At 34.0% G+C, this 26,594-nt stretch overlaps 1 protein-coding gene across 7 annotated transcripts in view; it reads right to left on the bottom strand.

The window, feature by feature from the left end:
* The window catches only part of Usp15 (ubiquitin specific peptidase 15), a 97,777-nt gene that overhangs the window by 31,994 nt on the left and 39,189 nt on the right, over nucleotides 1-26,594 (bottom strand). For 3 of the 7 annotated variants that reach the window (XM_090327835.1, XM_090327838.1, XM_090327847.1), the window contains 2 exons: nucleotides 12,510-12,596; nucleotides 5,078-5,222 (listed from right to left, as the gene is read on the bottom strand). In XM_090327835.1, the coding sequence (XP_090183961.1) occupies nucleotides 5,078-5,222; nucleotides 12,510-12,596 (232 nt within the window). Of the gene's footprint in view, nucleotides 1-485; nucleotides 590-5,077; nucleotides 5,223-5,443; nucleotides 5,644-12,509; nucleotides 12,597-26,594 lie in introns of those variants that run through there. The other 4 variants (XM_090327851.1, XM_090327854.1, XM_090327850.1 and 1 more) reach the window with 3 other exon arrangements.

Here is a 26,594-nt window from a genome sequence, read left to right as displayed (position 1 = left end):
ACTTCTGGGGGCTGGGAGTTTGGCCTAGTGGTAGAGTGCTCACCTAGCATGCACGAAAACCCGGGTTCAAATACTTGGTACCATATACTTGGAAAAAGCCAGAAGTGGTGCTGAGGCTCAAGTGGTAGAGTTCTAGCCTTGAGAAAAATCCAAGGACAGTGCTCAGGTCCTGAGATTAAGTCCAGGACTGGCAAAAAAAAAAAAAAAAAAAAAAGTCACTTCTGTGTAGCATGCCTCATTTTGTTTAGTTCTTTTAAAAACTTACAACTTTTTCCTTAACATTTAATAACTTTTCCTAATTCAACATATTACAGAAAAAAAGGTGAGTTAGAAAAAAAATGCTTGAATCTCAACTTGTTTTATATTCTACAAAAGGACTATCAAGTAAAATTTGATTAGAATCATTCATGATCCAGTGATTTTCTAGAATCTATTTAAGGAGCCCTATAGTGAGCAAGTAAAGAGTTTGAAAACAACCATCTTACGCTGTGCTGCTTTCCAGTGGACAAGACCACATCACTCCCTTGCTTCAAATCCATCTGAAGAGTTGCTTCTTCCAGGAAGCCAATCATGAGCCTCCTAGGTAGGCCTTGACAATGAAAAAGACAAGGGTTGGAGTGCTCCTGAATCTACTAAACTAACACTAGCAATAATTACCTCCAATAGTGCAAATATTAAAACTGGACATTCTCTAAATGGAGTAATAGGTTGAAGGTATTAGGAAAATATTCTGTCATTTTATTTGTACTATCAGGACATGGTAAAGTATATCTGTAATCAGAACTACACAGGAGGTTGAGGTCTAAGATAACCAACTCAAGAATTTTGTGTTTCAAAGTACTCTGCAAATTTAATATATATAAGCATCTTAATTTAGTATCTCTCTTGTCTACTAGTTTACTTAGGAAAAACTACACAAGCACAGTTCAAGCAGATGAAAAATTCCATGATTGGTAATAAATGAAAAAGGAAAGCACATTCAATTTTATTCTCTTCACGCACTAGGCCTAGTAAAAGTGAAATAATAATAGTAGGAAAGAAAAGGAAAGAGAAATGGAAGATATACTTTCCAGAGTTATTTTGTTTAATTCTTTGAGTAAGAAAAAACAAAATAATATAAACTGTGTGTATATGTGATTATCTCTTTTCTCATTAAACGGGAAATATGGAAATAACTTGTCTAGGGAAATATGTATTCAGTCATGGTAATTTAACTCCACAGGTTATACTCTTAACCTATATAATTAATTTTGGATGTATGTGTGTGTGGGGGGGGGTGTTTCTAACTATACTATGGTTTTCGAATTGTTCTGTGAAAGTCCTGGGATCACTTGAGAAAAAATATTTCTTAGCCTATAAGGACAGTAAAGAGCAGACACAGTTCTGGGCGTGCCATCCAATAAGTGATTTGAATAAGCCTGTTAAAATCTTAGCAATGCAATTAAAATTTTTATAATAATGAGAGAAAGGTTTAGACCATAATAGCCATAAAGGTCAAAACAGAAATATCTGGCAAATGTCTGCCATAAAGAATGTATTAGCTTAAAAATGAAGATGATAATAGCAATAATAATAATAATATGATTTAACTGAATGTTTAAGTTTTGGTGGTCTTTTGGGTACTGGTATTTGAACTCCTAGCCTCATGCGGTAAGGCAGGTGCTAAAGCCTGCGTTTTTTGCTTTTCATTATTTTTCAAATGGAGTATTACATTTATGCCTGGGCTGACTTGGACAACCATCCTCTTATTGCAGTTCCTGAGTAACTGAATGACAGTGCATGCCACCATTGTGAGCTTTATGTTAGAGATGAATTCTTGTTAATTTTTTGTTCAGGCTGGCCTTGAACAGTGATCTAATATCTGCCTCCTGAGTAATTGGTATTACAGATCTGAGTTGAGTATGGCCACCCAATTAGTTTTCAATACTGGTTGATCAAAAGATTTCACTATGTAAGTGTTATACTAAGCATAAACCATTCTCATGATAAGCACTGGTCTGCTTTTTACACACACATTTTATGTAGATATTTCAATAATCATGCTAAACAAAGATGATCGCTTATTTTTTAAGTTCATTGAATTAAGATATTACATTAAAATTCATTATCTCAATACATTTTTGGACATTGATAAATTGCCTTTGATTTTAAAGAAATACAAAGAAGCAAGACCTAACCATAGAAACACTATCAAAAAAAAATACTATGTATTAACTCTTTTCATCTGTGGGCCTATAAACTTCATGAATATTCACAAAAGACAGAGGCTACTGTCATTCTGAATTCCTTCTTACATTGAATTTTCATATTAAGAAGTGACATTTGACTCAGAAACTATGACAAATAACAACAAAATAAATGAAACTAAAGTTCTAGCTTTGTTATCTCTGGACTTGCAACAAAAACAAAAACCCATTCTTTTCCTTCACTGTCTTGTTTCAAGATTTATTTATTTAGGTGCTATTATTTAGTTTGAACTCAGGACATTTCTCTCCTTGAGCTTTCTTGCTCATGACTTATTCTCTACCACTCGATCCATAATTCATTTGGCATTTTCTGGTTAAAGTTAGGGGGATTTTTTGAACTTTTCTGCTCAGATGCTTCCGATTTTAGCCGCTTTGAATAGCTAGGGTAATGGGTGTGAGTTGTCAGCAATGGGCTAAGACTTTTTATTTTTTCAAGTTCATCACAATTTACTTATGCACTACAAATCTCATCAAGTGGGTTAAGCTGGTGCATATTTCGACATTCTCATGTTAATGCAATGGGATTATAACTTGGGAATTGTTGAGGCAAGAGGGTCATTAGCTGCAGGCTACCTTAAGCTCTCCAGTGAAACACTGTCTAAAAGACATAATCCAAGTCAGGATGAGAAAGATGTTAAGGTCTAACAACTTTTTTTTTTTTTAAAGAAGTATACTTTCAAACTAAAATAAGGTTCAGACATGAAATAATATTCACTGCTTAAAAAATTCACTGCTGAAAGTTTTTACTAAAATTTTTTTTATTACAAACCAAACTCTTCATGGATATGTCTCAGCTGAATTAGAACAAAGAATGGTATAGGTGACACCCAATGTATTGTAATAAAATGGCTAGGAATAGGAATAAAATTGAATGAAGTTGGCTTTTTTAAAAACATGTTAAATATCAAGTACTAGAATACCAAACAAATGCGAAGTTTTCTAGCTCAGCTTAGCTACTTCAAAGATTTAACTTTTATACCTATTTTTGAGAAATTATAATCATTCAGAGACAATACTGACAGAATTATCAAAGGTATAAGAAACCAGAATATAGTATTGCATTAGAAGAAATCTGGTCTGAGTGCTGGCTAGACCTTCCAATGAACAGTTAGCCTGCAAACATTAACTCTTGTCATTGACAGATTTGTAATGCCTTACATTGTTAAAATTCTTCCTTCATCTTTATAAAAAAGAAAGCACCAAGATTGACTTCCCATATCCAGATATTAAAATGAAGTAAAAAATGAACTAAAAAGCAGCTCTGGAACGAAATAACTTTGGCAGAACAAGTACAAAATGTTGCAAAAAAATTATATAATATGATTAAAGGCACAGTTTTTGGTACTAGCAAACATTTATATAACCATTTTCTAGAGAATACTAGAGAACTTTTAGTCATCAAAAATGGAGTTCAATAGCTATCCATCATATTTCATCTCTATCTCTAAGAGCTTACCACCCACTACTTTATCTAAAAAACTACCCAAATAATACATTTTAGCTTGCTCTACTCAGATGGATCTTTTCATTCCTTTCAGAAAAACAGTATATAGCTATATTATCTTGTTTAGCACTAGAATTTTAGAAAAATAATTTTGCATATAGTAATTACATAAGTACATCATGTCCTATGCATTAAAAGATTAATGTAAAAGTTTATTGATAGTGTCTGAGCAGATAAGGCTATTTTTGAAAGGTTCACTTTAAGTCAAGAAATCAGAAATTGACTATGTATCTTCTGTCCAAGTTTCATAAAGGAAGACAACTTTTAACCTAGAAAGTAGGACAATAAATTTTCCTTGGCCAAGAATGTCAGCAAAATAAAGATTAATCTAGGAGGCAGCTGGATTAATGACAATGCACAAAAATATCTAGTTGGAAAACTGAATGGTAACAGGCATTATTTTCTCAGTTAAAAACAAGATCACCAATCCAGTCTGCAATTAATCTATATATTTGAAGATTGCTTTCTGTGAACAGAAGATTCAATATTAAAACATGATTAGAGAATAAAGTCAGATTTTTCAACAAAAATACTTTCCAAAAAAGGGGTTAAAGTCAAGTACAAGAATGGTGTACCACCAAGGGTGGGGAGGAGGGAAGCTGAGGAATAAATACAGATTGAGTGATTTTGACCAAGGTAGATTATGTGCATGCAAATATCAAGCCTTTTAGTACAATTAAATTATACCAATAATATGCTTAAAAAAGAATGGTCTAGCGGCACTTGGGGCTCTAATTCTTATTTTATCTATACAAGGGAAACAAGTCTAATTTTTCTACATTGTAACAGTGATATTTAAATACATCTCTTTTGTAATTCAGAATTGAAGGCATAAATGTTTAATGCTGAAAGAGGTTAGAAACCAAAGCAGAAAGAGAAGGAAAGCTTCATGAAAGAAACAAGGAACAATGGAAGTCTTACATTTTAAGATCTTGAATGGAAAGTGATTAGCTAAAACATGGGTTTCAAATCTTAATTTCTCATTACTGTTAAGGGAAAAAAACATTTTAATCAAGAAGTATCATGAGTTTTTATTTTCTTCCTAAGGAAATTGTTTCTTGCTTAAAATCAATGTTTTTGAGTTAAGTGGTGTTGAGTCTAGTCTACAATGTGATAAATAATGATTTTACCTAATTGAGGAACATGAGAATATTCTTATATTACTACTGAATTGGTATCAGGTCAAATGTGTAGGATTAAATCCATCATGAAAATATAAGCTCTCAATGCACATACAGTATGTGCTGACATGAATAACCAATTCCAGTCTTCCTCCATGAAATGACTTCCACGAAATAGGAGTTTTACCTTATTTAGAAAGACTTACCTGGATAGCTGAGTTCATGAAACACGTATTTCCCAAGTTACTTAGGCCACAAAGACCTGGCTGTTCATTGTTTCTTCCAGGTTCTGAATAATCATAATTCTTATAAGCAGTATATGATGGGAGACAATAATTTGAGTTTTTCACACTGGAAGAAAAACGTATTTATCAAAATGAAGCCAATTATGTAATAACATTGTCACAAAGCAAAGTACTTTAAGCTTAGTTATAATACAGGATTTATGTTTTTAAAATAAAACACTTAAGCTTTTTTTTTAAAACATTATGCTTAAACAAAGTAACCTTTTGATGAAGTATACTTTTACCAACAAAATTACTACCTCAAATATCACACCAACCAATACCAACCAATATTATATCTTTCTACCCTTGATTAACTGGAGCAGCATCACAACGCACTCCATTCTTCATTGTGGTATCAAACTTAAAGCAGATTTTAAACAGCAATGAATCATCTCATGTATGTCCCTTTTGCATCCTGCTACTGTAACAGAAAGAGAACAGTAGAAATAGGCAAAGTTGGGCTTGAGTTACAGGTGAGAGCAGAGAGCTCTGAGGCCACTGTGACATCACTGTCCTAATGCACTGGAGATTCTACTTTTAGTTTCTATGCCAGATCAGCAATATTTCATATTTAAATGCAGACAAAAGCCTGCAGGATGCATAAATGATTTATAATAAGTACATCTAGTACACACTGCTTTTTGTTTCTTCTGGTTTATTGCAAACTAGGTAAGTTTTACTATCAGTATAATAACTAACCTTAAAAACTATAAAATATAGAAAATTAGAGTAACTTTAGAATGAATTAAGAAGTCAGTAAGTTATATCATCCTTTTTATATATAATAATGTCATGGAAAAGTATGAGCTCTTAATTTTTAGTACCCTATTTTATAAAATATTCATGATTAATGTTCTGGATATAGTTTAAAAACAAAAACATGTTTTCAGTCATTTAAAAAGAATCATTAGAGGACCGGGAGTTTGGCCCTAGTGATAGAGTGCTTGCCTAGCATGCACGAAGACCCTGGTTCGATTCCTTGGTACCACATACATACAAAAAGCTACAAATGGTGCTGTGGCTCAAGTGGCAGAGTGCTAGCCTTGAGGAAAAAGCCCAAAGACAGTGCTCAGGCCCTGAGTTCAAACCTCAGGACTAGCAAAAAAAAAAAAAAATTAGAAAAAACTTGAATGAGAATCAAGTGCATATGCTAAAGCAAATGATAATGCAAATGAAATACAACTTTACAAATATAAACATGAAAAATCAATACCTCCAATAATTTAAGTGGTCATTTTTGGGATGACTTTAAATACTTTTTATTATAATTTCAAAAATTTTATGCTAGCATTCTACATATTATACTCACTGTATTATAACAATTTAAATGAACTGTATTACTCTTCTAACAAAGGCTTTCATAAATACACATACACACCAAACTGAACAGGTACTATCAAATAAACCCACAATTACATGCAAAACTAGTCCTTTAACATTTCTTTTTACCTTTGCATAAATACTTTCTCTTCTACACAACAAAAAAGAAGGTAAACTTTATCACATGTCAAAACAAAATGCTGGGTACTGGCAGTGGCTCACGCCTAATTGTAGCTACTCAGGAGGCTGAGATCTGAGGATCACAGTTTAAAGCCATCTCACACAGGAAAATCTGAGAGACTCTTATCTTCATTTAATCACAGAAAAAGCCAGAAGTAGAGCTCTGGCTCAAGGGGTAGAGTGCTAGTCTTGAAGGAAAACTGCACAGGGATAGCACCCAGACTCTGAGTTCAAGCCCCAGTACCACATACCCCCAACCTCCAAAAACACAAAACAGTAACAAAAATAAAACATCATATTGGGAGGCAAAAAAGTCAACTTCTACTAATTCATATTCGGAGTCACTAGACTTGTAGCTAAGTTAAAAAACAGTACTAAGTGATATATTCATTGCACAACAATAATCTTGGTATTCATATCATTTTTAGTCCCAGTAATTAATCAAGTACAGCACTTCAATGTATATTCCATGATTAGAATATTAAATTTAACTTTGAGTATGTGAGAAAAAACTAAAACATGAAAAGTGTCTCCCCCCCTTAATTGTCAGTAGTGCTAAAAATTAGATCTTCTGGATGTTAAAAAAAAAAAGCTTGTATTACACATCTCAGAGAAGAAAAAAGGTATATATTCTGGCTGCAAAATTAGAAAAAAATTAAGTAACCACAATATATAAAGGATGCCCTATTACTTGCTGATGCCTAGACAGACAGACAGACACATACCCACACAGAGGAAAAGACTAAAAACACATTTACATGCTCATTCTAAACATAGATATTTAGATATCTATCTTTCCTCACAAGTAACAAATAGATGCTGGAAGCTTTGGGCCAGGGTTACCTCCTCTCGCTGCTTCCCATGTAGGTGTTGTGCACCACCACGCTTGGCCTTAAATACTTTTGTATTATAGTGAGTAGTTATTTATAATCCACATTATAAGCACTTCATGTCATATGCTGAAGCTTATCATGGGAACTACTAACAAAATACATGGAAATCTAAGATCCAAATTAAAGTAAGCCTCCTTTTTTTTTTAATGCTCTTTTCATGATCGCTAAATTTTTCCTAAAGATCTTAACCTAGTTTTCATCTTTTAAGATGCTCATGCTACTACTCTGTAAAGTGAATTTACAGAAATACTAATAAAATCTTAATATAACACTAGATTAATTCTGATTACAAATAACTTCTTTTAAAAAGCTATATAAAAATACAAAGTTATTTTAAAAAATCAAATCTTACCTGTTCATAAAAATGTCAAATAGACTTTTTAATTAGTAATGATAGTTTGCATTAACATATAATTTAATCATATTGTAATCAAACTCATTTTGTACTTAATGTTTTCAGCTAAGTAATTTATCAAGAGCCAGATGGCTAGCTCTGATGGACTTAGAATCCAAGTTCCTGTTTTCAGCTTAATTCCATAGTGAGAATCATTTCCATTTTAAGCAAAAGAGATTTAAATCAATTCATAAAGAAACAGGAATGTGCTCTGATGTGGACTGCCAAAGTCCAGGAAATTAGTGCATTAAAAGTATTTTTTTTAGGAGAAGTATTACCAATATGTCAATGCATATTGTAGCTAGGCAGAAAAATAATAAAACTATGACCACATATCAATTTTACAGATATTAAAAACATACACAAATAACTGAAACAACCAATTATTCTATGGATTAAGATAAAAATGACTACACAGAGATACCAAACTATAGCAACAGATTTTTTTACAAAATTAGTTTTTAATAAAGTTTTCAATAAAATTAAATGAAGCAATTATAAGTATATGCTATCATTTTCATAACAATACTATTATTTCTAGAAAAGAACATTTTAAAACATAGTAAATGTCCCATAGTTGAATGGTTCAAGTCTTGGATTTGTAAATATGTTTTATATGAGAATGTATTAAAACTACTGATTTTAATATATAACTTATATTTGTAGACTATTTTTACATGCCTGAAGTTTCAAAAATATACTTAGTTTTAGGGAGGAGGAGGGGGAGGTGACTGTAGCAGTAGAATGCCTGCCTAGCAAACTTGAATGCCTGAGTCTAAACACGAATATCACAAATAAAATTAAAAAATACCTAGTTTTAAAAATCACCCTTTTAATATAACATATACTTCAAATAAAACTACGTTATTTCTACTTGGAAGTCTTAAGCTGTTACTTATTTCCAGTAAGTACAATGAAAATCCAAGAAATAAGTTTTAGATAAAATATTTAAATATATTAATACAAATTTTAAGGAAAAATAAAAAAAAATTCCTTCCATTTTCTGAATCATAAAAGCGTGCCCTTATTAAGAAAAATAGTTCATACATAAAAGTATAACCTTGAAAAGATTATAGCATCACATAGTAACTCAGCAGGTACTTATTATTAAAATTCCTTAATATGAAGTGATTATTTTTGTATCTAAATTAGACATAAATACACAATAAAAGTATAGGCTCTGAATTAGTCAAATCTGCTATAAAACTTAACAAAAAACCCCTCCAATTTCTTTCAGTAGTTTCTCTAGTAAGAAGCTTGGAGATTAGATTACATCATCAAATTTTTTTTGTTTTGGGAAGGAAATGATAAGACAAAAAATAAACCACATTAGACCAAGTATACTAATATAGTGACTCTAGTCAAAGTACAGACTATATTTAATATCACCTATACACAATATTTACAACCTCTCTGAAGAATTTATAATATGAACTTTAAAATACATATACCTATAAATGAATTTAATGGTAAATGTGACAGCCATTCACAGTGGGTAGGAACACAGTAATGTTTTATAAACTACAAAAATTGTTATTATTATTACTAAGCCGGTGCTGGGATTTGAACTCTCTGGATGCTGTCCTTGAGCTCCTTTTGTTCAAGGACAGCATACTGCCTCTTGAACCGCAGCTCCACTTCTGGCTTTTTTTTCTTTTTATTTTTTAGTAATTTACTGAAGATAAATAGTCTCATCAACATTCCTGCTTCGGTTGGCTTCAAACCATGGCTTCAACTCAGCCTCCTGAGTAGCTAGGATTACAGTTGCAGGCCATTGGTATCCAGGCAAAAATTATTCTTGATGAATTAAAGATAACATATGCGATACAATCTGAATTACAGGACAAGTACTTTCTTTTTGCCTCCGAATGCAGCATTTTTAAATAGAAAAAAGTACTGTAACTGTATATTCATGATATCTTCAATATTTTACTATTACACTACAGCCATGTAATAGTAACGTTAATGAACAGAATACACATTATGAACTGATGAAGGAAAGGAGTGAATGTTTCAAATCTACTTGAGTATTAGCAAACTGTTCTAAAATAGTTGTACTAATACTGCATTAAAAAAAATTCTTATAACAATGGAAAATGATGCTTAATTTTCTTCCCCAGTGTGCTTGAGGCAGGGGAAAATGGGCAGTTTCTTACCATTTTAAGTCACAAAATTGTAATTACCACTGAATTTGAACACTTAAAATACTTATCTCATACTGAGTTTCATTATTTATTTGTTTATTTGTTTGTTCGTTTGTTTGTTTGCCAGTCCTGGGCTTAAATCTCAGGGCCTGAGCACTGTCCTTGAATTCTTCTCAAGGCTAGAGCTCTACCACTTGAGCCACAGCACCACTTCCGGCTTTTTCTAAGTATGTGGTACCAAGGAATTGAACCTGGGTATTCGTGCATACTAGGCAAGCACTCTACCACTAGGCCAAACTCCCGGCCCCAAGAGTTCCATTATTTTTATAACTCATTCTGCTATTGTTTTACAAAGCTTCTTACTTTAAATATATATTTTTTTTTTGAGTCCTGGGCTTGAGCTCAGGGCCTGAACACTGTCCTTGGGCTTTCTCAAGGCTGGAGCTCTACCACTTGAGTGTCAGCACCACTTCCGGCTTTTTTCTATGTATGTGGTACCGAGGAATTGAAGCCAGGTCTTTGTGCATGTTAGGCAAGCACTCTACCAATAGGCCAAACTCCTGGCCAGCTTCTTACTGAGTTTAAGTGCTTGATATATATCCATTAAAAATTTATAATTCTATGCCCTGATAATGATCTTGAATTAAAAGTCATGAAGTATACTAGTCACAGAAATCCAAGTTGGTTTTTTTTTTTTTTTTTGGGGGGGGGGTGGGTCATGGGGCTTGAACTTGGCCTGGATGCTGTCCCTGAGCATTTCAGCGCAAGGCTACCACCCTACCCTTGAGTCAAGCCCTACTTCTCATTTTCTTTTTTTTTTTTTTTTTTGCCAGTCCTGGGTTTGAGCTCAGGGCCTGAGCACTGTCCTAGGACTTTCTCAAGGCTAGAGCTCTACCACTTGAGCCTCAGCACCACTTCTGGCTTTTTTTCTATATGTGGTACCGAGGAATCGAACCCGGGTCTTCATGCATGCTAGGCAAGCACTTTAACCACTAGGCCAAACTCCCAGCCCCCTACTTCTCATTTTCTAGAGGTTAATTGGAGATAGTCTTTTGTGCCAGGACTGGCTTTGAACCTTGAGTCTCAGATCTCAGCCTCCAGAATAGCTACTAGGATTACAGATATGAGTCACCATGCCCAGGCAACCCAATATTTTTATGTAATCCTCCAGATAATCTTATCATTGTTCATTAATCTAGAATACTTTCTTAGCACACTAAATGCTTTGAGAGTGGGAGCACCTGGCACTAGTTCCTGAACTTTGTGCTCCAAGCTAGTCACAATTCCATTTCCAGCTTTTTGAACTTCCTGCCCAAGTTGGGTTCAAATCATGACCCTCAGGATTTAATACTCCTGCGCAGTGAGTATTCAAGTATTCAGTGTGAGGTATAAGTGCCTGGCCACATTAAATTGTTTTACACACAAAGGTCTGCTTTAGGTTTGCCTGAGTCTATTGATCTATAAGTATAGCTTCAGACAACATTATGCTGCTTAAATCTTGTCTTTATAATATATTGTATAAATTTATCAAAACTTGTCTTTCTCATTTTTCTTACAAAATTGTTAGCTACTGTTATTTATAATTCAGATGAGTATTTTACCAAGTATTCTGCCACGTATTAGGGAAACTAAATCTACAAGTTTAATTATTAGTATTATTTAAGAGGATTTCATAAACTGCTTTTGGCTTTCTGAATTTACAAATTTTAATAATCAGATGCCATTTAGGCACTGCACAAAATAGTACAAAGAAATAGCTCTCTAAATTGTTAATCTCATATATAACAATGTAAATACCCACAAAAAAAGGAGGTTAATTATCTCTGGGTCAAAGTCCTTCTTATAAATGGACTGGGTTCATTATACATAATAAGGCTTTGTATTTACCTTTTTCTAATAAAATCAAAATCCAAAAATGTCAAGCTAATACATCCACAGTTATTTTCAACTGTCTTTCCTACAGTAATATCACATATAATCCTAAGTTTTAAGAAGGTTTTTATCCCTAAACCTCAGGAAAATTGCTTTTACAAACATAAAAATTTGTACTGCTTTCAAGGTGAGATTCTCTAATACATACTAGTTCCAAAATGACATCTGAAGTTTTTATCCTACAAACTGAAATCCTAACAATTTCCTATATTGATAATTTTCACTAGTGTTTAGAATAAAAATTCTGGAAGTACTTTATTCCTTTCAGATATCCATTATAGTATTTACATAAAATCAAGAGGTAGCATGTAAATGATGTCTTCTTTCTTATGAAGTTTCTCATGAAAGAACTGATTGGTAATTTATAAGAAAATCAATTTTAATGCATTAAGATTATTATCCTAAATTTTAGATACAAGATTTTCTTTCTCTTGCACACATAATAGGGAGACCAATTAAACAAAGAGTTTTTAAGATTCAGTGCTTACTTTCTGTTGTTGATGTTGTTATAATTATTTGATAGAGATGAAGGAGAGATCTTTGGTAAAGTTGAAAAATTGGATGCACCTGGGGACCTTTAAAAATATGAAAATGTTAAATTAGATAAAAAAATGAAGAATTCTGAATTATGAAATAAAGAAAAGAACAGATGACAATGTTGTAGTAAATGAATGCCAAAAAACAGATTCATGAGAAAAAATACTATCCTTTGGTTTTTATTTTCCAATGTATTTTTTTCCTTTTCAAATACAATAGTACACAGGGAAGTAGTTTCAAATAAAACTTTTCTAATCATACACCTTAGTTAATTAAAATATGCATTAAATACACAAATTAGAGACAAAGAACCTACTTCCTCAGTAAAGTTCACTGCCACATTCTAATTATATAAGATATTCACATACAGTTCAGAGAAAGTTAATAATTCATAAAAATTTAGGCAATAAGGAAAGAAGAGCAAGAAAGAATTCTGAATTTGAAGAAGTAATATTGGACTAAAACTACTTTGCAAAAACTAACTATATAAATCTGACTATAATTTGCACCTCATTAATTCAGAATCTTTTTAAAAAATCTACTATTTTTCTTATTTTTCCTTTTTTTTAGGGGGGGGGTCATAGGGCTTAACTCGGCCTGGGCGTTGTCCCTGAGCTCTTCAGCTCAACACTACCACCCTACCTTTGAGCCAAGCCCCTTTTCCATTTTCTAGAGGTTAATTGAAGAGTCTCAGGTCCTTTTGTGCCTGGGTTGGTTTTGAACCTAGATCCTCAGATCTCAGCCTCCTGAGTAGCTAGGATTACAGGTGTGAGTCACCACACTGTGGGTTTATTTTTCTTTTTACTGTTGTGGAGCTTGAACTCAGGGCCTGGGCACTGGCCCTGAGCTGCTTTGTTTTCAAGGCTAGCACTCTGCACTTGAGCCACAGCATTACTTTTTGAATGGCTAATTGGAGGTAAGAATCCCATAAAGACTTTTCTGCCCAGGCCAGTTTGAACCACAATCCTCAACTCTCACCTTAAGGAAAGCCAGGATACCAGGTGTGAGCCACTGGAACCCGGCTACTATTATTTTGTTTTGTTTTTTAATAGCCATTATACTTTTAAGGCCATTACACTTTATACTTATTTTTAGGAAACTTAGATTTCAGCATATATTATCAACACTATATATAATAGTATATAACACAAAATTAGCAGCTAAAAATTGCTTAAATAAGAAAAATTGAAATTGTTGAGATTCTATACATTATAAAATCCTGGAATTTTTTTTTCTCCATTTTGAGCTGATAAAGGTACCTAGGTAAGACTTCTACTCAGGTACCTTTCTCACTCAAAAACTATTAACGAGCTATTATACTGCATTAAATTAAAACACAAAAATACAACCATGGGGCTGGGAGTATGGCCTAGGTAGAATGCTAGCCTACCATGTGGGAAGCCCTAGGTTGGATTCCTCAGTACCACATACACAGAAAAGACAGGAAGTAGTGCTGTGGCTCAAGTGATAGAGCATCCACTAGCTTTGAGCAAAAAATGTCCAAGGACAGTGCCCAGGCTAAGTGGAAGCCCCAGGACTGGCAAAAAAAACATAAAAAGAAACAAATAAATAAAAATACAATCATTCAAGGTTTAACAGTAAAGTGTGGAGAATACATTTTATAAATGATTTTAATAACCTTAATATTTTTGGACAATGGTTTTCATATATGAGGAATATCACAGCATTTTGATTTGCATGTTAAAATATTTTTTTCTTCTGATGCTAGTACTGGGGCTTGAACTCAGAATCTGGGCATTGTTGTTTAACTTTTTCAGTCTAGGCTGGACAATTGGAGATAAGAGTCTCATGGACTTTTCTTGCCTGGGATGGCTTCAAATCCTCAGATCTGAACCTCCTAAGTAGTTAGGATAATAGGCATGAGCCACTAGCACCCTGTTATGAAAGAGATGTAATCAACTTGAACTTTCCCAATGTGATTGAATGTGAACTTCTCAGGAACATATATATAAAATAAAATCTCCCCTCTACCTTATAGATACAGATGTGGATAACATATTTATTTATTTTGCCAAGCTGTGGTTTTTCAATAGCAGATGTACCTAGAGACTGTATTAAAAAGAAAACAGAATGCTATATCAATGTGTTAATTTGAATTTTGATAATAATTTCTATGAAATTCAGTCTAACACTCAAATATTCATTAAATGATTACCATATTCCTTGCTCTAAGTACTGGGAGTACAACTTCTTGGTGCTATTGACTTTTGTTATGTAGTAAGCATTTTTTTTCAAACATCAATTACAGAAGCCTACTAAGTCAAAGAAAACAAAGTATACATTGCTAATCACAGAAATCTGAGCTGTTAAGTAAACAGTACAACTTTGACTTTCCCAACCCAAAGTTGGTAAGTTTCCCAAAGATTTTACTCATAAAACTGTGATAAAAGAGTACATACTAAATTGTGACGGTCTACATAATTACCTGAATAGTTATTAAATGACCAAAATGAAGAAGTTTCATGTGGAAGATTTTAATATAAAAATATAAAAAGCTCAGCTGGAAACAGTGGCTCATGCTTGTAATCCTAGCTATTCAGAAGGCTGAAATCTGAGGATCAAGGTCCAAAGACAGCCCGGGCGGCCGGGAGTTTGGCCTAGTGGTTAAAGTGCTTGCCTAGCATGCATGAAGATCCGGGTTCGATTCCTCGGTACCACATACATAGAAAAAAACCAGAAGTGGTGCTGAGGCTCAAGGGGTAGAGCTCTAGCCTTGAGAAAGTCCAAGGACAGTGCTCAGGCCCTGAGCTCAAGCCCAGGACTGGCAAAAAAAAAAAAAAAAAAAGACAGCCCGGGCACAAAAGGATCTGAGAACTCTTAATTCCAATTAACCTTCAGAAAACAGAAAGCAGGGCTTGGCTTAAGAGTAGGGCTGTAGCCTTAAGTTGAAGAGCTGTGGGACAGTGCCCAGGCCAAGTTCAAACCCCATGACCCACAAAAATAAATAAATAAATTTTTAAAAATAATAAAAAGCTCACTGGCATGGTTTTAGATTCCACATTGCAATGAATCTTCAAAATTTAGATCACCTGTGCAGGCACCAATGGCTTATCCCTATAATTCTCATTACTCAGGAAGCTCAGATTTAAGGATTATGGTTCAAAGACAGCTTGGTCAAGGAAGTGGAGTTGTGGCTTATGTGGTTGAGTACTGGTCTTTGGACAATGTGCAGGCCCTGAGTTCAAGCCCAAGTATTAGGACACATGCACACAAATTTATACTACCATATATCAAATTCTGATGTGGTACCGATTATCTGAAAATATTCATCCTTTTTGCGACTATATAAAGCTGAATTTCCTTCAAGTAGTTCAAACAATGTACCACTGTAAATGGAGACAAAAATCACAAGAATGTGGCTGTTTTCTATTTAGCCAGATGATTAAAATTTGCAAAAATGTAAAATACTGTGCAAGAAAGCTTTAATTGTTTGCTCTTAGAAAAGTTTTATACGCATGTCAAAATTGATAGTTATTTAAAATATCTAACACTAAAAATTCTAATATAAGATTAGAATATTCTTCTCTGACTTTGACTAAAAAGAGTGAGGGTAACAAAGGAGGTATTATATTCTAAAGAAAGAGAGCATCTGAAACCACCTAAGTGGTGACAGGATCAAAAAAAGAGTGTAAAAGTAGAGAAAGATGGTGCCGAGACAATAGGGACACTGCCTAGCTTTCTCCCATAAAAAGAAGAGAACCAGGGAATCCCACAAGCCAATTACCTTAAGAAATCCACAACAACAAACTCAAGACGCAAAGGAGAAGGACTCAAACTCATATAATAGTTCATACAGAAAACTTAAGCAGATACAAGAGGACTGATATTCAAAGAAACAAGAATATCTACTAGAAACGGATGATTTCTTAAATAAATATGGGTTATCCACACCAAACAACGATGAGGTAAACAAATTGAACGAACCAATCTCTTACAATGAAATTGTGGAAACAATCAGGGAAATGCCAACCAAAAAGAGCCCAGGTCCACATGGTTTCACTGCGGAATTCTACAAGACATTTAAAGATGAAATAACACCTATACTCTTGAAACTCTTCTGAGAAATAGAAACAGAAGGAGCAATACAACTCATTTTATGAAGCTAATATTACTCTCATCCCCAAACCAGGGAAAGACCCAACAAAAAAAGAAAACTACAGACCTATCTCTCTAATGAACACAGACTCAAAACTCCTCAATAAAATATTAGCCAACAGAATCCAGAAACAAATTAAAAAAAATCATACACTATGATCAAGTAGGCTTCATCCCACAGATTACGAGGCTGATTTAACATTCACAAATCAATCAATGTAATACATCACATTAATAGAGCTAAGGATAAGAATCCTATGATAATTTCTCTGGATGTGGAGAAGGCATTTGACAAAATACAACATCCACTTATGTTGAAAGCACTAGAAAAAATAGGAATAAGAGGTACATTCCTCAAAACAGTTAAAGCCATATATGAAAAACCTACAGCCAGTATTATACTAAATGGTGAAAGACTGGAACCATTCACCTTAAAATCAGGAACTAGACAGGGATGCCCACTCTTTCCACTTCTCTTCAATATAGTGCTGGAACCCTTAGCCAGAGCAATAAGGCAAGAAAAGGACATCAAAGGGATCCACATAGGGAAAGAAGAAATTAAACTATCCCTATTCGCAGATGACATGATCCCCTACTTGAGTGACCCAACAAACTCCATTCCCAAACTTCTAGAATTAATGAACTACTTTAGTAAAGTGGCAGGATACAAAATTAACCTTCAGAAGTCAGTAGCCTTCTTGTATACCAATAATACACAAACAGAAGGCAAAATCAAGAAAATGATCCCACTCATAATAGCCCCCCAAAGAATAAAATACTTAGGAATATACTTAACCAAAGATGTGAAGGAATTATTCAATGAAAATTATAAAAGCCTAATGAAAGAAATTAAAGAGGACACTAGGAAATGGAAAGACATCCCATGCTCATGGCTAGGGAGAACCAACATAGTGAAAATGGCTATGCTTCCAAAATTGATATACAAATTCAATGCAATCTCCATAAAAATCCCAAAGACATTCTTTACAGAAATAGAAGATATAACCCAAAGATTCATATGGAACAAGAAAAGACCTAGAATAGCCAAAACAATTCTAGGCAAAAGAGCAATGCTGGTGGTATTACAATACCAGACTTCAAACTCTACTATAGAGCCATAATAACAAAAACCACTTGGTATTGGCACAGAAACAGACCAGAAGATCAGTGGAACAGAATAGAAGACCCAGAAATAGAACCACATATCTATAGGCAACTTGTATTTGACAGAGGAGCCAAAGATATACAATGGAACAAACACAGTCTATTCAATTATTGGTGCTGGCAAAACTGGACAGCCACATGTAGAAAAGTAAAAATTGACCCTGGCCTTTCGCCATTCACAAGCATTAACTCAAAGTGGATCAAAGACCTCAACATCAGACCGAAAACCATGAAATTGCTACATGATAAAATAGGAGAGACTACTGGAACTCATAGGCACAGGCAAAAAATTCCTGAACAGAATCCCAGGGTCACAACAGATAGGAGAGAGACTCAATAAATGGGACTACCTAAAAATAAAAAGTTTCCATACAAATAAAAACATAGTTGCAAAAGTAGAGAGACAGCCAACCAACTGGGAAAAGATATTCACCAATAATACATCTGACAAATGCTTAATATCCAGTATCTACAGGGAACTCAAGAAATTAATCCCCACCAAACCCAATAAACCATTCACTAAATGGGTAAGGGAAATAGAGACTTATCAGAAGAAGAGATTAAAATGGCAGAAAAGCATATGAGAAAATGTTCATCATCTATGGTCATAAAGGAAATGCAAATAAAAACAACCCTAAGATACCAAGAATGGCCAAGATTTTGAACTCAGACAATGACAGTTGCTGGCAGGGTTGTGGAGAAAAAGGAACCGTACTGCACTGCTGGTGGGAATGTAAACTAGTTCAGCCACTCTGGAAAGCAGTGTGGAGGTTTCTTAAAGAACTGAAAATTGACCTTCCCTATAATCCTGCAATACCACTTCTGGGCATCTACCCTGAACATCATAACCCAAGATATGATAAAGACACCTGCTCAGCTATGTTCATCTCTGCACTATTCACAATAGCCAGGCGATGGAAACAATCCAGATGCCCTACTGCAGATGAATGGATATAGAAAATGTGGTATATGTACATAATGGAATTCTATATAGCCAACAGACAAGATAAAATAATGGCATTCTCAGGGAAATGGATGAACCTAGAATGAATCATGTTGAGTGAGACCTAAGAAACAAAAGGTGCATGGTATCCTTAATATGTGGCTATTAAATCCAAAGAGTACAAGAGCGAGGACTCAATATCTGCATACCCAATGCTATGGACATGGTAATGGAAACATAAACATAACTATATAGATATAAACACCTATGACTCTATAGACATGTTTTATTTTCTAAAATTAATATGTTTCTATGACATACAAACCCTTAGCCTAATTTTGATAAAGTTCTAAATACTAAGTCCTAGTGATTGTAGAGATTCTTTCTTGAACACTCGTTTGTTAAACCTGTCATTTAAAATATGATGTAAAAATCAATGTTAATAAAGGAAAAAAAAAGTATAAAAATAGGAACAAAATAGGAAAGTAGGAAGTAGTTCAGCTAAGATGCCCCATAGGTGAATCAAAAACCACAATTACTAGGTAAGTCAGGCAAATCTGGTGATAAAAGAATGGCAGATCAGCCCCTCTTCTCAACTCATACTAGGGCTCAGTGGCCCATCCCAAGCTACATGAGAGGGTGAGAACAGGATGACTGTGGTTCTAGGCCAGGCTAGGCAGAAATGCATATGAGATTCCATCACTATGAAGGAAAAGTGAATGTGGTGACATGCCTGTGTTTCCAGCAATGTCAAGAAACCTAACACAGGTGGACTGTATGTCAGGCATGAAGCTAGGTGGAAATACTGTCCTAAAAATGAGCAAGTATAAGCGCCCAAGTTCAAACCCCAGCCCTGAAAGACCAAAAACAATACCAACAAAAACATTAAGTAACAAGCCAATTCCAAAATCAGTAAAAGAAAAGGAATAAGAAAGATCAGAGCTTAAATTATCAAAAAAAGAATGTGAAAGAAGTTGCAAAGGATCAATGAAACAGGTCTTTCCTTCCTTCCCTATCCATCCATCCATCCATCTGTTCTTTCTTAACTCTGGGGCTTGGGCAATGTCCCTGAATTCTACAGCTCAAAACCAGTGCTCTACCACTTGAGCCACAGCGTCATTTCTGAGGTTTTCTTCTTTAAGAGAATAAACCATATTAACCAAATTAAAGAGATTCAAATTGACAAATTACAGATTAAAATAATTCAAACTACAATAGGTATCAATTTAATTCAGAGGTTCATTAGATCATGTTTTGAAAATGTATACCTGAATAATTGGAAAATCCCTCAGAATGAATAAATTTCTAGACAATTAGAATAAACTCACTCAAGACAAGTGATAAACAGATCAATAACAGTGTGATAAACAATAAATCCTAACAAGGTAAATCCAGGATCAAATGGATTCACTACTGAATGCTACCAAACCTTTAAAGAACCACACCCATGTTAATAACTAGTCCACAAAATACAAGGTAAGCAACACTTTCAAATTAATTCTATAAAGTATTACTCTGATACCAAAGCTATGAATGCAAATGAACTAAAAAGTATAAAAGGTAAGTATATGAATATTAATAATTATTAAATATATGTAAAATGGGTATATGACGGAACTCACTATCTTAGTAATAAGAGAAATACAAATTAAATCTACACTGGAATTCTACCTTGCCTTAGTCCAAATGGTTATTATCAAGAAAACTAAAACTTGTGATCTTCCTGCTTCTGTACCTGAGTGCTGGGATTTTAGGCACGTATTTTAGGCACGTATTGTTATGATTGTTTTATATGTTAACTGCTTATAACATATAACATCTCATGTTGCACTCCTTTTTATTAGTTATTATAAACCCAGCACCAAACTTTTAACCTACTTTTTATTTAAAAAAATTAGAAACATATACACTCACATAAATATTAATAACAGCTTCAAAAATCAGTATTTTACCATTCATGCTTTACTTATAATCCCTTCAGTCTGTTCTCTTTGTTTTCTGGTGGATTGGTCTAAATAAGTTCCAGACATTCAAATTTTTACCTACAATGACTAGAGTATACATCCCCTAACACATAAGGAATCTCTTCTTTTTTAATCACTATATACAGTTATGACCTAATATGTAATGTATGTTCAGTGTTTCACTCAAACTATCTCAAATGTAACTTACTGTCTATAGTCATTTAGTCTGGATCCAGATTCAAAACAAACTCATTATTTGCACATCAATTTTAATATTTGCATGTTTCTAGCAGCTAGTCTTGATCCTTTCTTTTCATCTTATACTGTGACTAAATTCATTTTCTATTTGTCCTGATATCTGATCTAATGATAGTTAAGTGTAATATCTATGTATTATTATAATTTGCTCAATTCTTTTGAAGAAAGGAAAACATCTAAGTTGAGCATTTTTAATCTGGAAATTCCAAATCTGAAATACTTTAAAAATCAGAATTTTGGGGGCACTGACATAATACTCAAAAAGTTTTGAACTTCAGTTTTTGATTTCTGAATTAGTGATGCTTAACTATACCAATATTCCACAATCTGAAATTCAAATGCTTTACTTCAAAGTGTGAACATGTGAAATTTAGGATTTCTGGTCACAAAAAAATTTCAGATAAGGGATAATCAACTTGTTTGTAATGAATATCAAGCATTCACATGAAAATTGTATTTTAAATTACATTCATCTGTATATACAAACTCTCTAACTTGATGACAAAATGTGGTTTGATAAAACCTGGAGACCTAGCAGTACATTATATATTATCTTTCCACAATAGAAAGTCAGCAGTACCCGAAGAAAGACATTTTAGATATAGAAAAGATTTGCTTAATCTACACATATACTGAGCAGTCTAGATGAAAGCTTACATACATACCTGAGATACTGAAAAATATTGAATCAAGTAACTTCTAAAATGGTGTATTTTTATATACTCCAAAGTATATCCATAAAGGATTTGGAGTTTACCCAACTAAAATAAAATAGCAAAAAAGTTATTGGCAAGGAACAATTCATTCTATTATGACACTTTTGTTGTAACAATTTATGATACTTTCGTCTTTAGGTAACAAAAACTAATCATGCTTTTCCAATTAAGTACCACCTTAAGTTAGCTTTCATTTCCTAGTGAGTCTTTATACTGCCTTTTCCTGTTATCTATTTGCCATTCTCAATATGCTGCTGAATACCACATGGTAGTTTAAACAAAGATCTCCTCTGGCAAGTACATCAATCCTCTCTGTTCTCTATCCCCCCATTTATGCAACATTTAGCATTACTGAACATTCCCCTTCTTTAAGAAGTTCTTTTGCCTTGGCTTTTGTCACAAAATAGAATCCAAGTTTTCCAGAACCTCCATTCATTTATCTGTCTCTCCTTCCTTCTTGTAAACTAGAGCATGAACTTACAGTTAAGATTCATGCTACTGCTCAGCTTTTAATTTGGGGGAACAGGAGGGACATTGAGGCCCAATCTAGTGCCCTAATACTTGAGCAATGTCTCCCATCCAGTATTTTGCTGAATAATTATAGCTAGTCTCAAGGATTAGTTTTTGCCAGGGCTGGCTTTGAACAGTGATCCTCCAGGTCTCAGCATTCTGAGTAACTAGGGCACTAGTACCTGACTTCTATTCTTTTGTTTATACTACTACTTGGGGGTAATGCTTTAAGATTTAGTATATTGTTCTCTATATTTTAAATTATTTGTCAGTCTCAAAAACAGGACACCATGTCAACAGTTCTCATTTCTCTCCAGACTTGATTCTTTATCTTTAATTGTATCCTGGGCACTTTTATCTTTCCCCCCTATTTCATACTTTGAAGTGCAAGAAAAAGTCATTCCATGTCTCTTTCTTAGACAACAAGAACAAGATTTTAGTGTGAAGGTCTCAGTAAATCAACTCTTTATGTAATAAGCTACCTAATATTCTAGTAATTTTTAACCAATAAATTTAGATACAATCTCCAAATCCATTTAGCACTTACATATATAACAAATTCTACAAGGCAATTACATCTGCAAGTTATAGGCTTAATTACTCTCCAAAACACTGTAATATTGGATACAGATGGTATAGAGAAACAAATGATACTGTATTCTACCTACAGGCTTGTTATATGTTCCAACAAAAAAAGCAGTATGCGGGCTGAAAGTTTGGCCTAGTGGTTAAAGTGCTTGCCTAGCATGCATGAAGACCCGGGTTCAATTCCTTGGTACCACATACATAGAAAAAAGCCAGAAGTGGTGCTGAGGCTCAAGTGGTAGAGCTCTAGCCTTAAGAAAGTCCAAGGACACTGCTCAGGCCCTGAGGCTCAGGCCCAGGACTGGCGAAAAAAAAAAGCAGTATGCAATTGTCTAATTAATGAGACACTTCTCTCCAAGCAGAGTACTATAAAAGTACTATATGGTAATAGATTAAGTTTCTACTTAGAATTTCAGCTATCAATATGGTATTTTGTTACCACAATGGCAGAAAGACAATGTATGGCTCTCATCTGATTTTCTTTAGCCTCTCATGTTATATCTTCATGGTAAACGTTTCATGGACATTTTCTTATCCATAAATATGAACTCTACAGAATCTTCATTAGTTTTCACTATATACATAATTGTATGTTTCTGTCAATTCTTTTGAGAAATTAATGAAAATAAAATAATGAAGTTTAATGCTATCCTCACAAGAAAAAAAATTTTAGTTAATTCAGAAAAATCAAAGTTTAGATCTTCTTTGCAAAATGTTAATTTTTTGTAGAGTGCATTACTTCAGCACTTACTTACATAATGATAACCAAATGAAACAACAAAAAAGCTAACATTACATAATATTATCAAAATTCAGTGATGGTGTACCTCAGAATTGACAGCTAGGAAATAAGATGTTAACCTGAAAAGTTTCTGGTAAAATAACTTTATTTACCTGATACAAGTTTCTCACCTCTTCACAACCACCCCAGCCCCGCCCAGACTTCTACAGTTACTCTACTTTACCTAGCTACACATCTACAGAAGAAAGTACTTATCTATTGTTAATATCCTTGGTCAAGTTTAACAGAATAAAAATAGTGGGAAAACTTTTTATAAAATAGATTAGAAATGCAAGTTCTGAAGAACCTAATGAGCACTGAGTATTTTTAATACATATCATGAATATAAAGAAAAAATTTTAAATTATGTGTTGATATTTAGCAGAAAAATCCAGGTTGAAAGCTTCTGGGTGGTGTTCAGATAGGTAGGTTCATAAATTTTGTGTTATTTCACATAACAATATACATACACACACCACACTACCTCACCCTTTAAACATACTGTAACATACATGCTGTCTCAATTTTGAAGCATATAAGCTTAATACAATTTTAGTGCTTTCAGTACTACTATTTATTGTTACAGTATCTCACTTTGTTATCTGATATATTGGATATATTTGTATTTGATTATTTGAAATTGGATAGGGAAGGGGGTAAAATAAGATGAGGGGTGGGAATGAGGGGGAGGAAAATGGGGACCAAGACATGAGAAAGGGTATCAATGTATGTGAATTAATGCACCTTCTATCTGGCAAATATAATGTAACCCTTCTATTAATTACAATAAAAATATATGCAAAAAAGAATTGCAAACCAAAAAAAAGGTATTACAAAAGACAGACAAGATACTAACATGTTTCCACATGTCTATTGTACTAGTACTCTTACATTTCCTGTCATGAAATACCTCTAAAATTCAAATTCCTAGGCTCAACATAAAGACTCAGTATGTATCACAAGGATTACCTACACAACTTTATACATGTAGTCCTCACACCAATATAACATCAGCAACAACAATAAGCTCCTAGAACACAAGTATACCCAGATTCATTAACTCAGAAATTCTGGGGAGAAAGCCCAGGAAATATTTCAATGAACTCAAAGGTAGTAACTTTCCTTTCTGTTACCAAATTATAAGTCTTTGGTAGGAGACAAAAGGGAATAGGATTCTGAATGAGAAAAAAAGCATTGCAATTTATGTTATATATGCTACATCATGATTCATGTCTTGCCTTTTAAAACAGTCTGCATTTTCCCCATAAAGATTTTAAGCATTTATAATTAGCTTGATTTTTCTTACACTATTTTCTATATGATTTACTAGTAGTATATAGCTAGGATAAGAAATCTTTAGCTCACAGTCAAATTCAAGCTTTTTGCCGATTTATTAAAATCTTACTATAACAGTAATATAGTATCTGAGGCTTCTTTTGTTTGTTTAATTAGTGCAAGTCCTGGGGCTTGAACTCAAGGGCCCGAGCACCATCCCTAAGCTTTTTTGCTCAAAGCTAGACCTGAGACAGTTAAAACTCTCAGCTTTCTGGTGGCTATATGGAGGTAAGAGTCTCAAAGTCTATCCTGCCCAGGCTGTCTTTAAACCATGATCATCAGATCTCAATCCCCTAGGATTATAGGTGTGTGTCACTGGCACCAGCTATCAGCTATTCTTTGTTTCTATGGTTTTTTCATATACACGTGCAAATAGTTAGATTACTTTTTGTATATTGGTACACTATCATTTGACAATGAGTCACACTGCTGTATAGTATTCATCACATTTTATACTGAATGGAGAGTTAACTTTTCATGCTTCAGTATTTGGGAATCCTTATTTATCCTGGCAGATACAGTGATGATTAGAATAATTATACTACTACTACTACTACTACTACTACTAGTACTACTTCTTTTTCTTGGACTTTCTCGAGGCTAGAGCTTTACAACAACTTGAGCAACAGCACCACTTCCAGCTTTTTTGATATATGTGGTACCGGAAGAATTGAAGCCAGGTATTCATGCATGATAGGCAAGCACTCCACCACTAGGCCAAACTCCTAGCCCAACTAGAATTCTTAATTGTAGTATGTGTCTTTAACACTATGCCTTCATTCATCAGTATTTCTAAGTGGGTGTTAGTATCAGAAGATAAAAGTATTTTATTTTACACAAAGCAAGTACTTTATCTCAGTAAATTTAAATGATGCTGGGCTAGGTTAAGGTATGTATGCCTGTAGTTTCAGCATCTTGGGAGGCCGAGGCCAGAGTGATGCTCAAGCCCAAGTATACAACATACCCTAGGAAAAACAGTGAAACCTTATCTAAAAAGAAAAGTATGTACAAGATATCAAGATATAAGAGAGAACACCAGCAATTTTGGATAGAAAGGATTTCCAATCTTTAAAACTTGACAGTTCATATTAATCCAATCAACTCTGGGATTTCAAAAATTACTTAAAGGGGCTGGGAGTTTGGCCTAGTGGTTAAAGTGCTTGCCTAGCATGCATGAAGACCCGGGTTCGATTCCTCGGTACCACATATAGGAAAAAAAAAAGCCGGAAGTGGTGCTGAGGCTCAAGTGGTAGAGCTCTAGCCTTGAGAAAGTCCAAGGACAGTGCTCAGGCCCTGAGCTCAAGCCCCGGACTGGCAAAAAAAAAAAAAAAAAAAATTACTTAAAAGACACAGGACATAGGTAGCAACCTAAACATAAATAAGGAAAAAAAGCTCAGTGTTTTGATGTTAAAATAAAAAGTAAACATTCACAAAGAAACTATTTACAATTTTCAATGATTCAGACCGTATTTTTTTTAGCAATACTCAGTTCCACCTTCCTGTCCAGCTAAGTAAAACAGAATAAAAACACACTCACAGGGCCAGGAGTGTGGCCTAGTGGTACAGTATCTAGCATGCAGGAAGTCCTGGGTTCTAGTCCCTGGTACCACATACATACAAAAAGCTGGAAGTGGCACTGTGGCTCAAGTGGTAGAGTTCTAGCT

This window comes from Megascapheus bottae, chromosome 2 (assembly GCF_031878675.1).
Source record: "Megascapheus bottae isolate mThoBot1 chromosome 2, mThoBot2.hap1, whole genome shotgun sequence".
Taxonomy (NCBI): domain Eukaryota; kingdom Metazoa; phylum Chordata; class Mammalia; order Rodentia; family Geomyidae; genus Megascapheus; species Megascapheus bottae.
The sequence above is the reverse complement of the archived record's forward strand: the minus strand, read 5'-3'. Positions and strand labels throughout refer to the sequence as shown.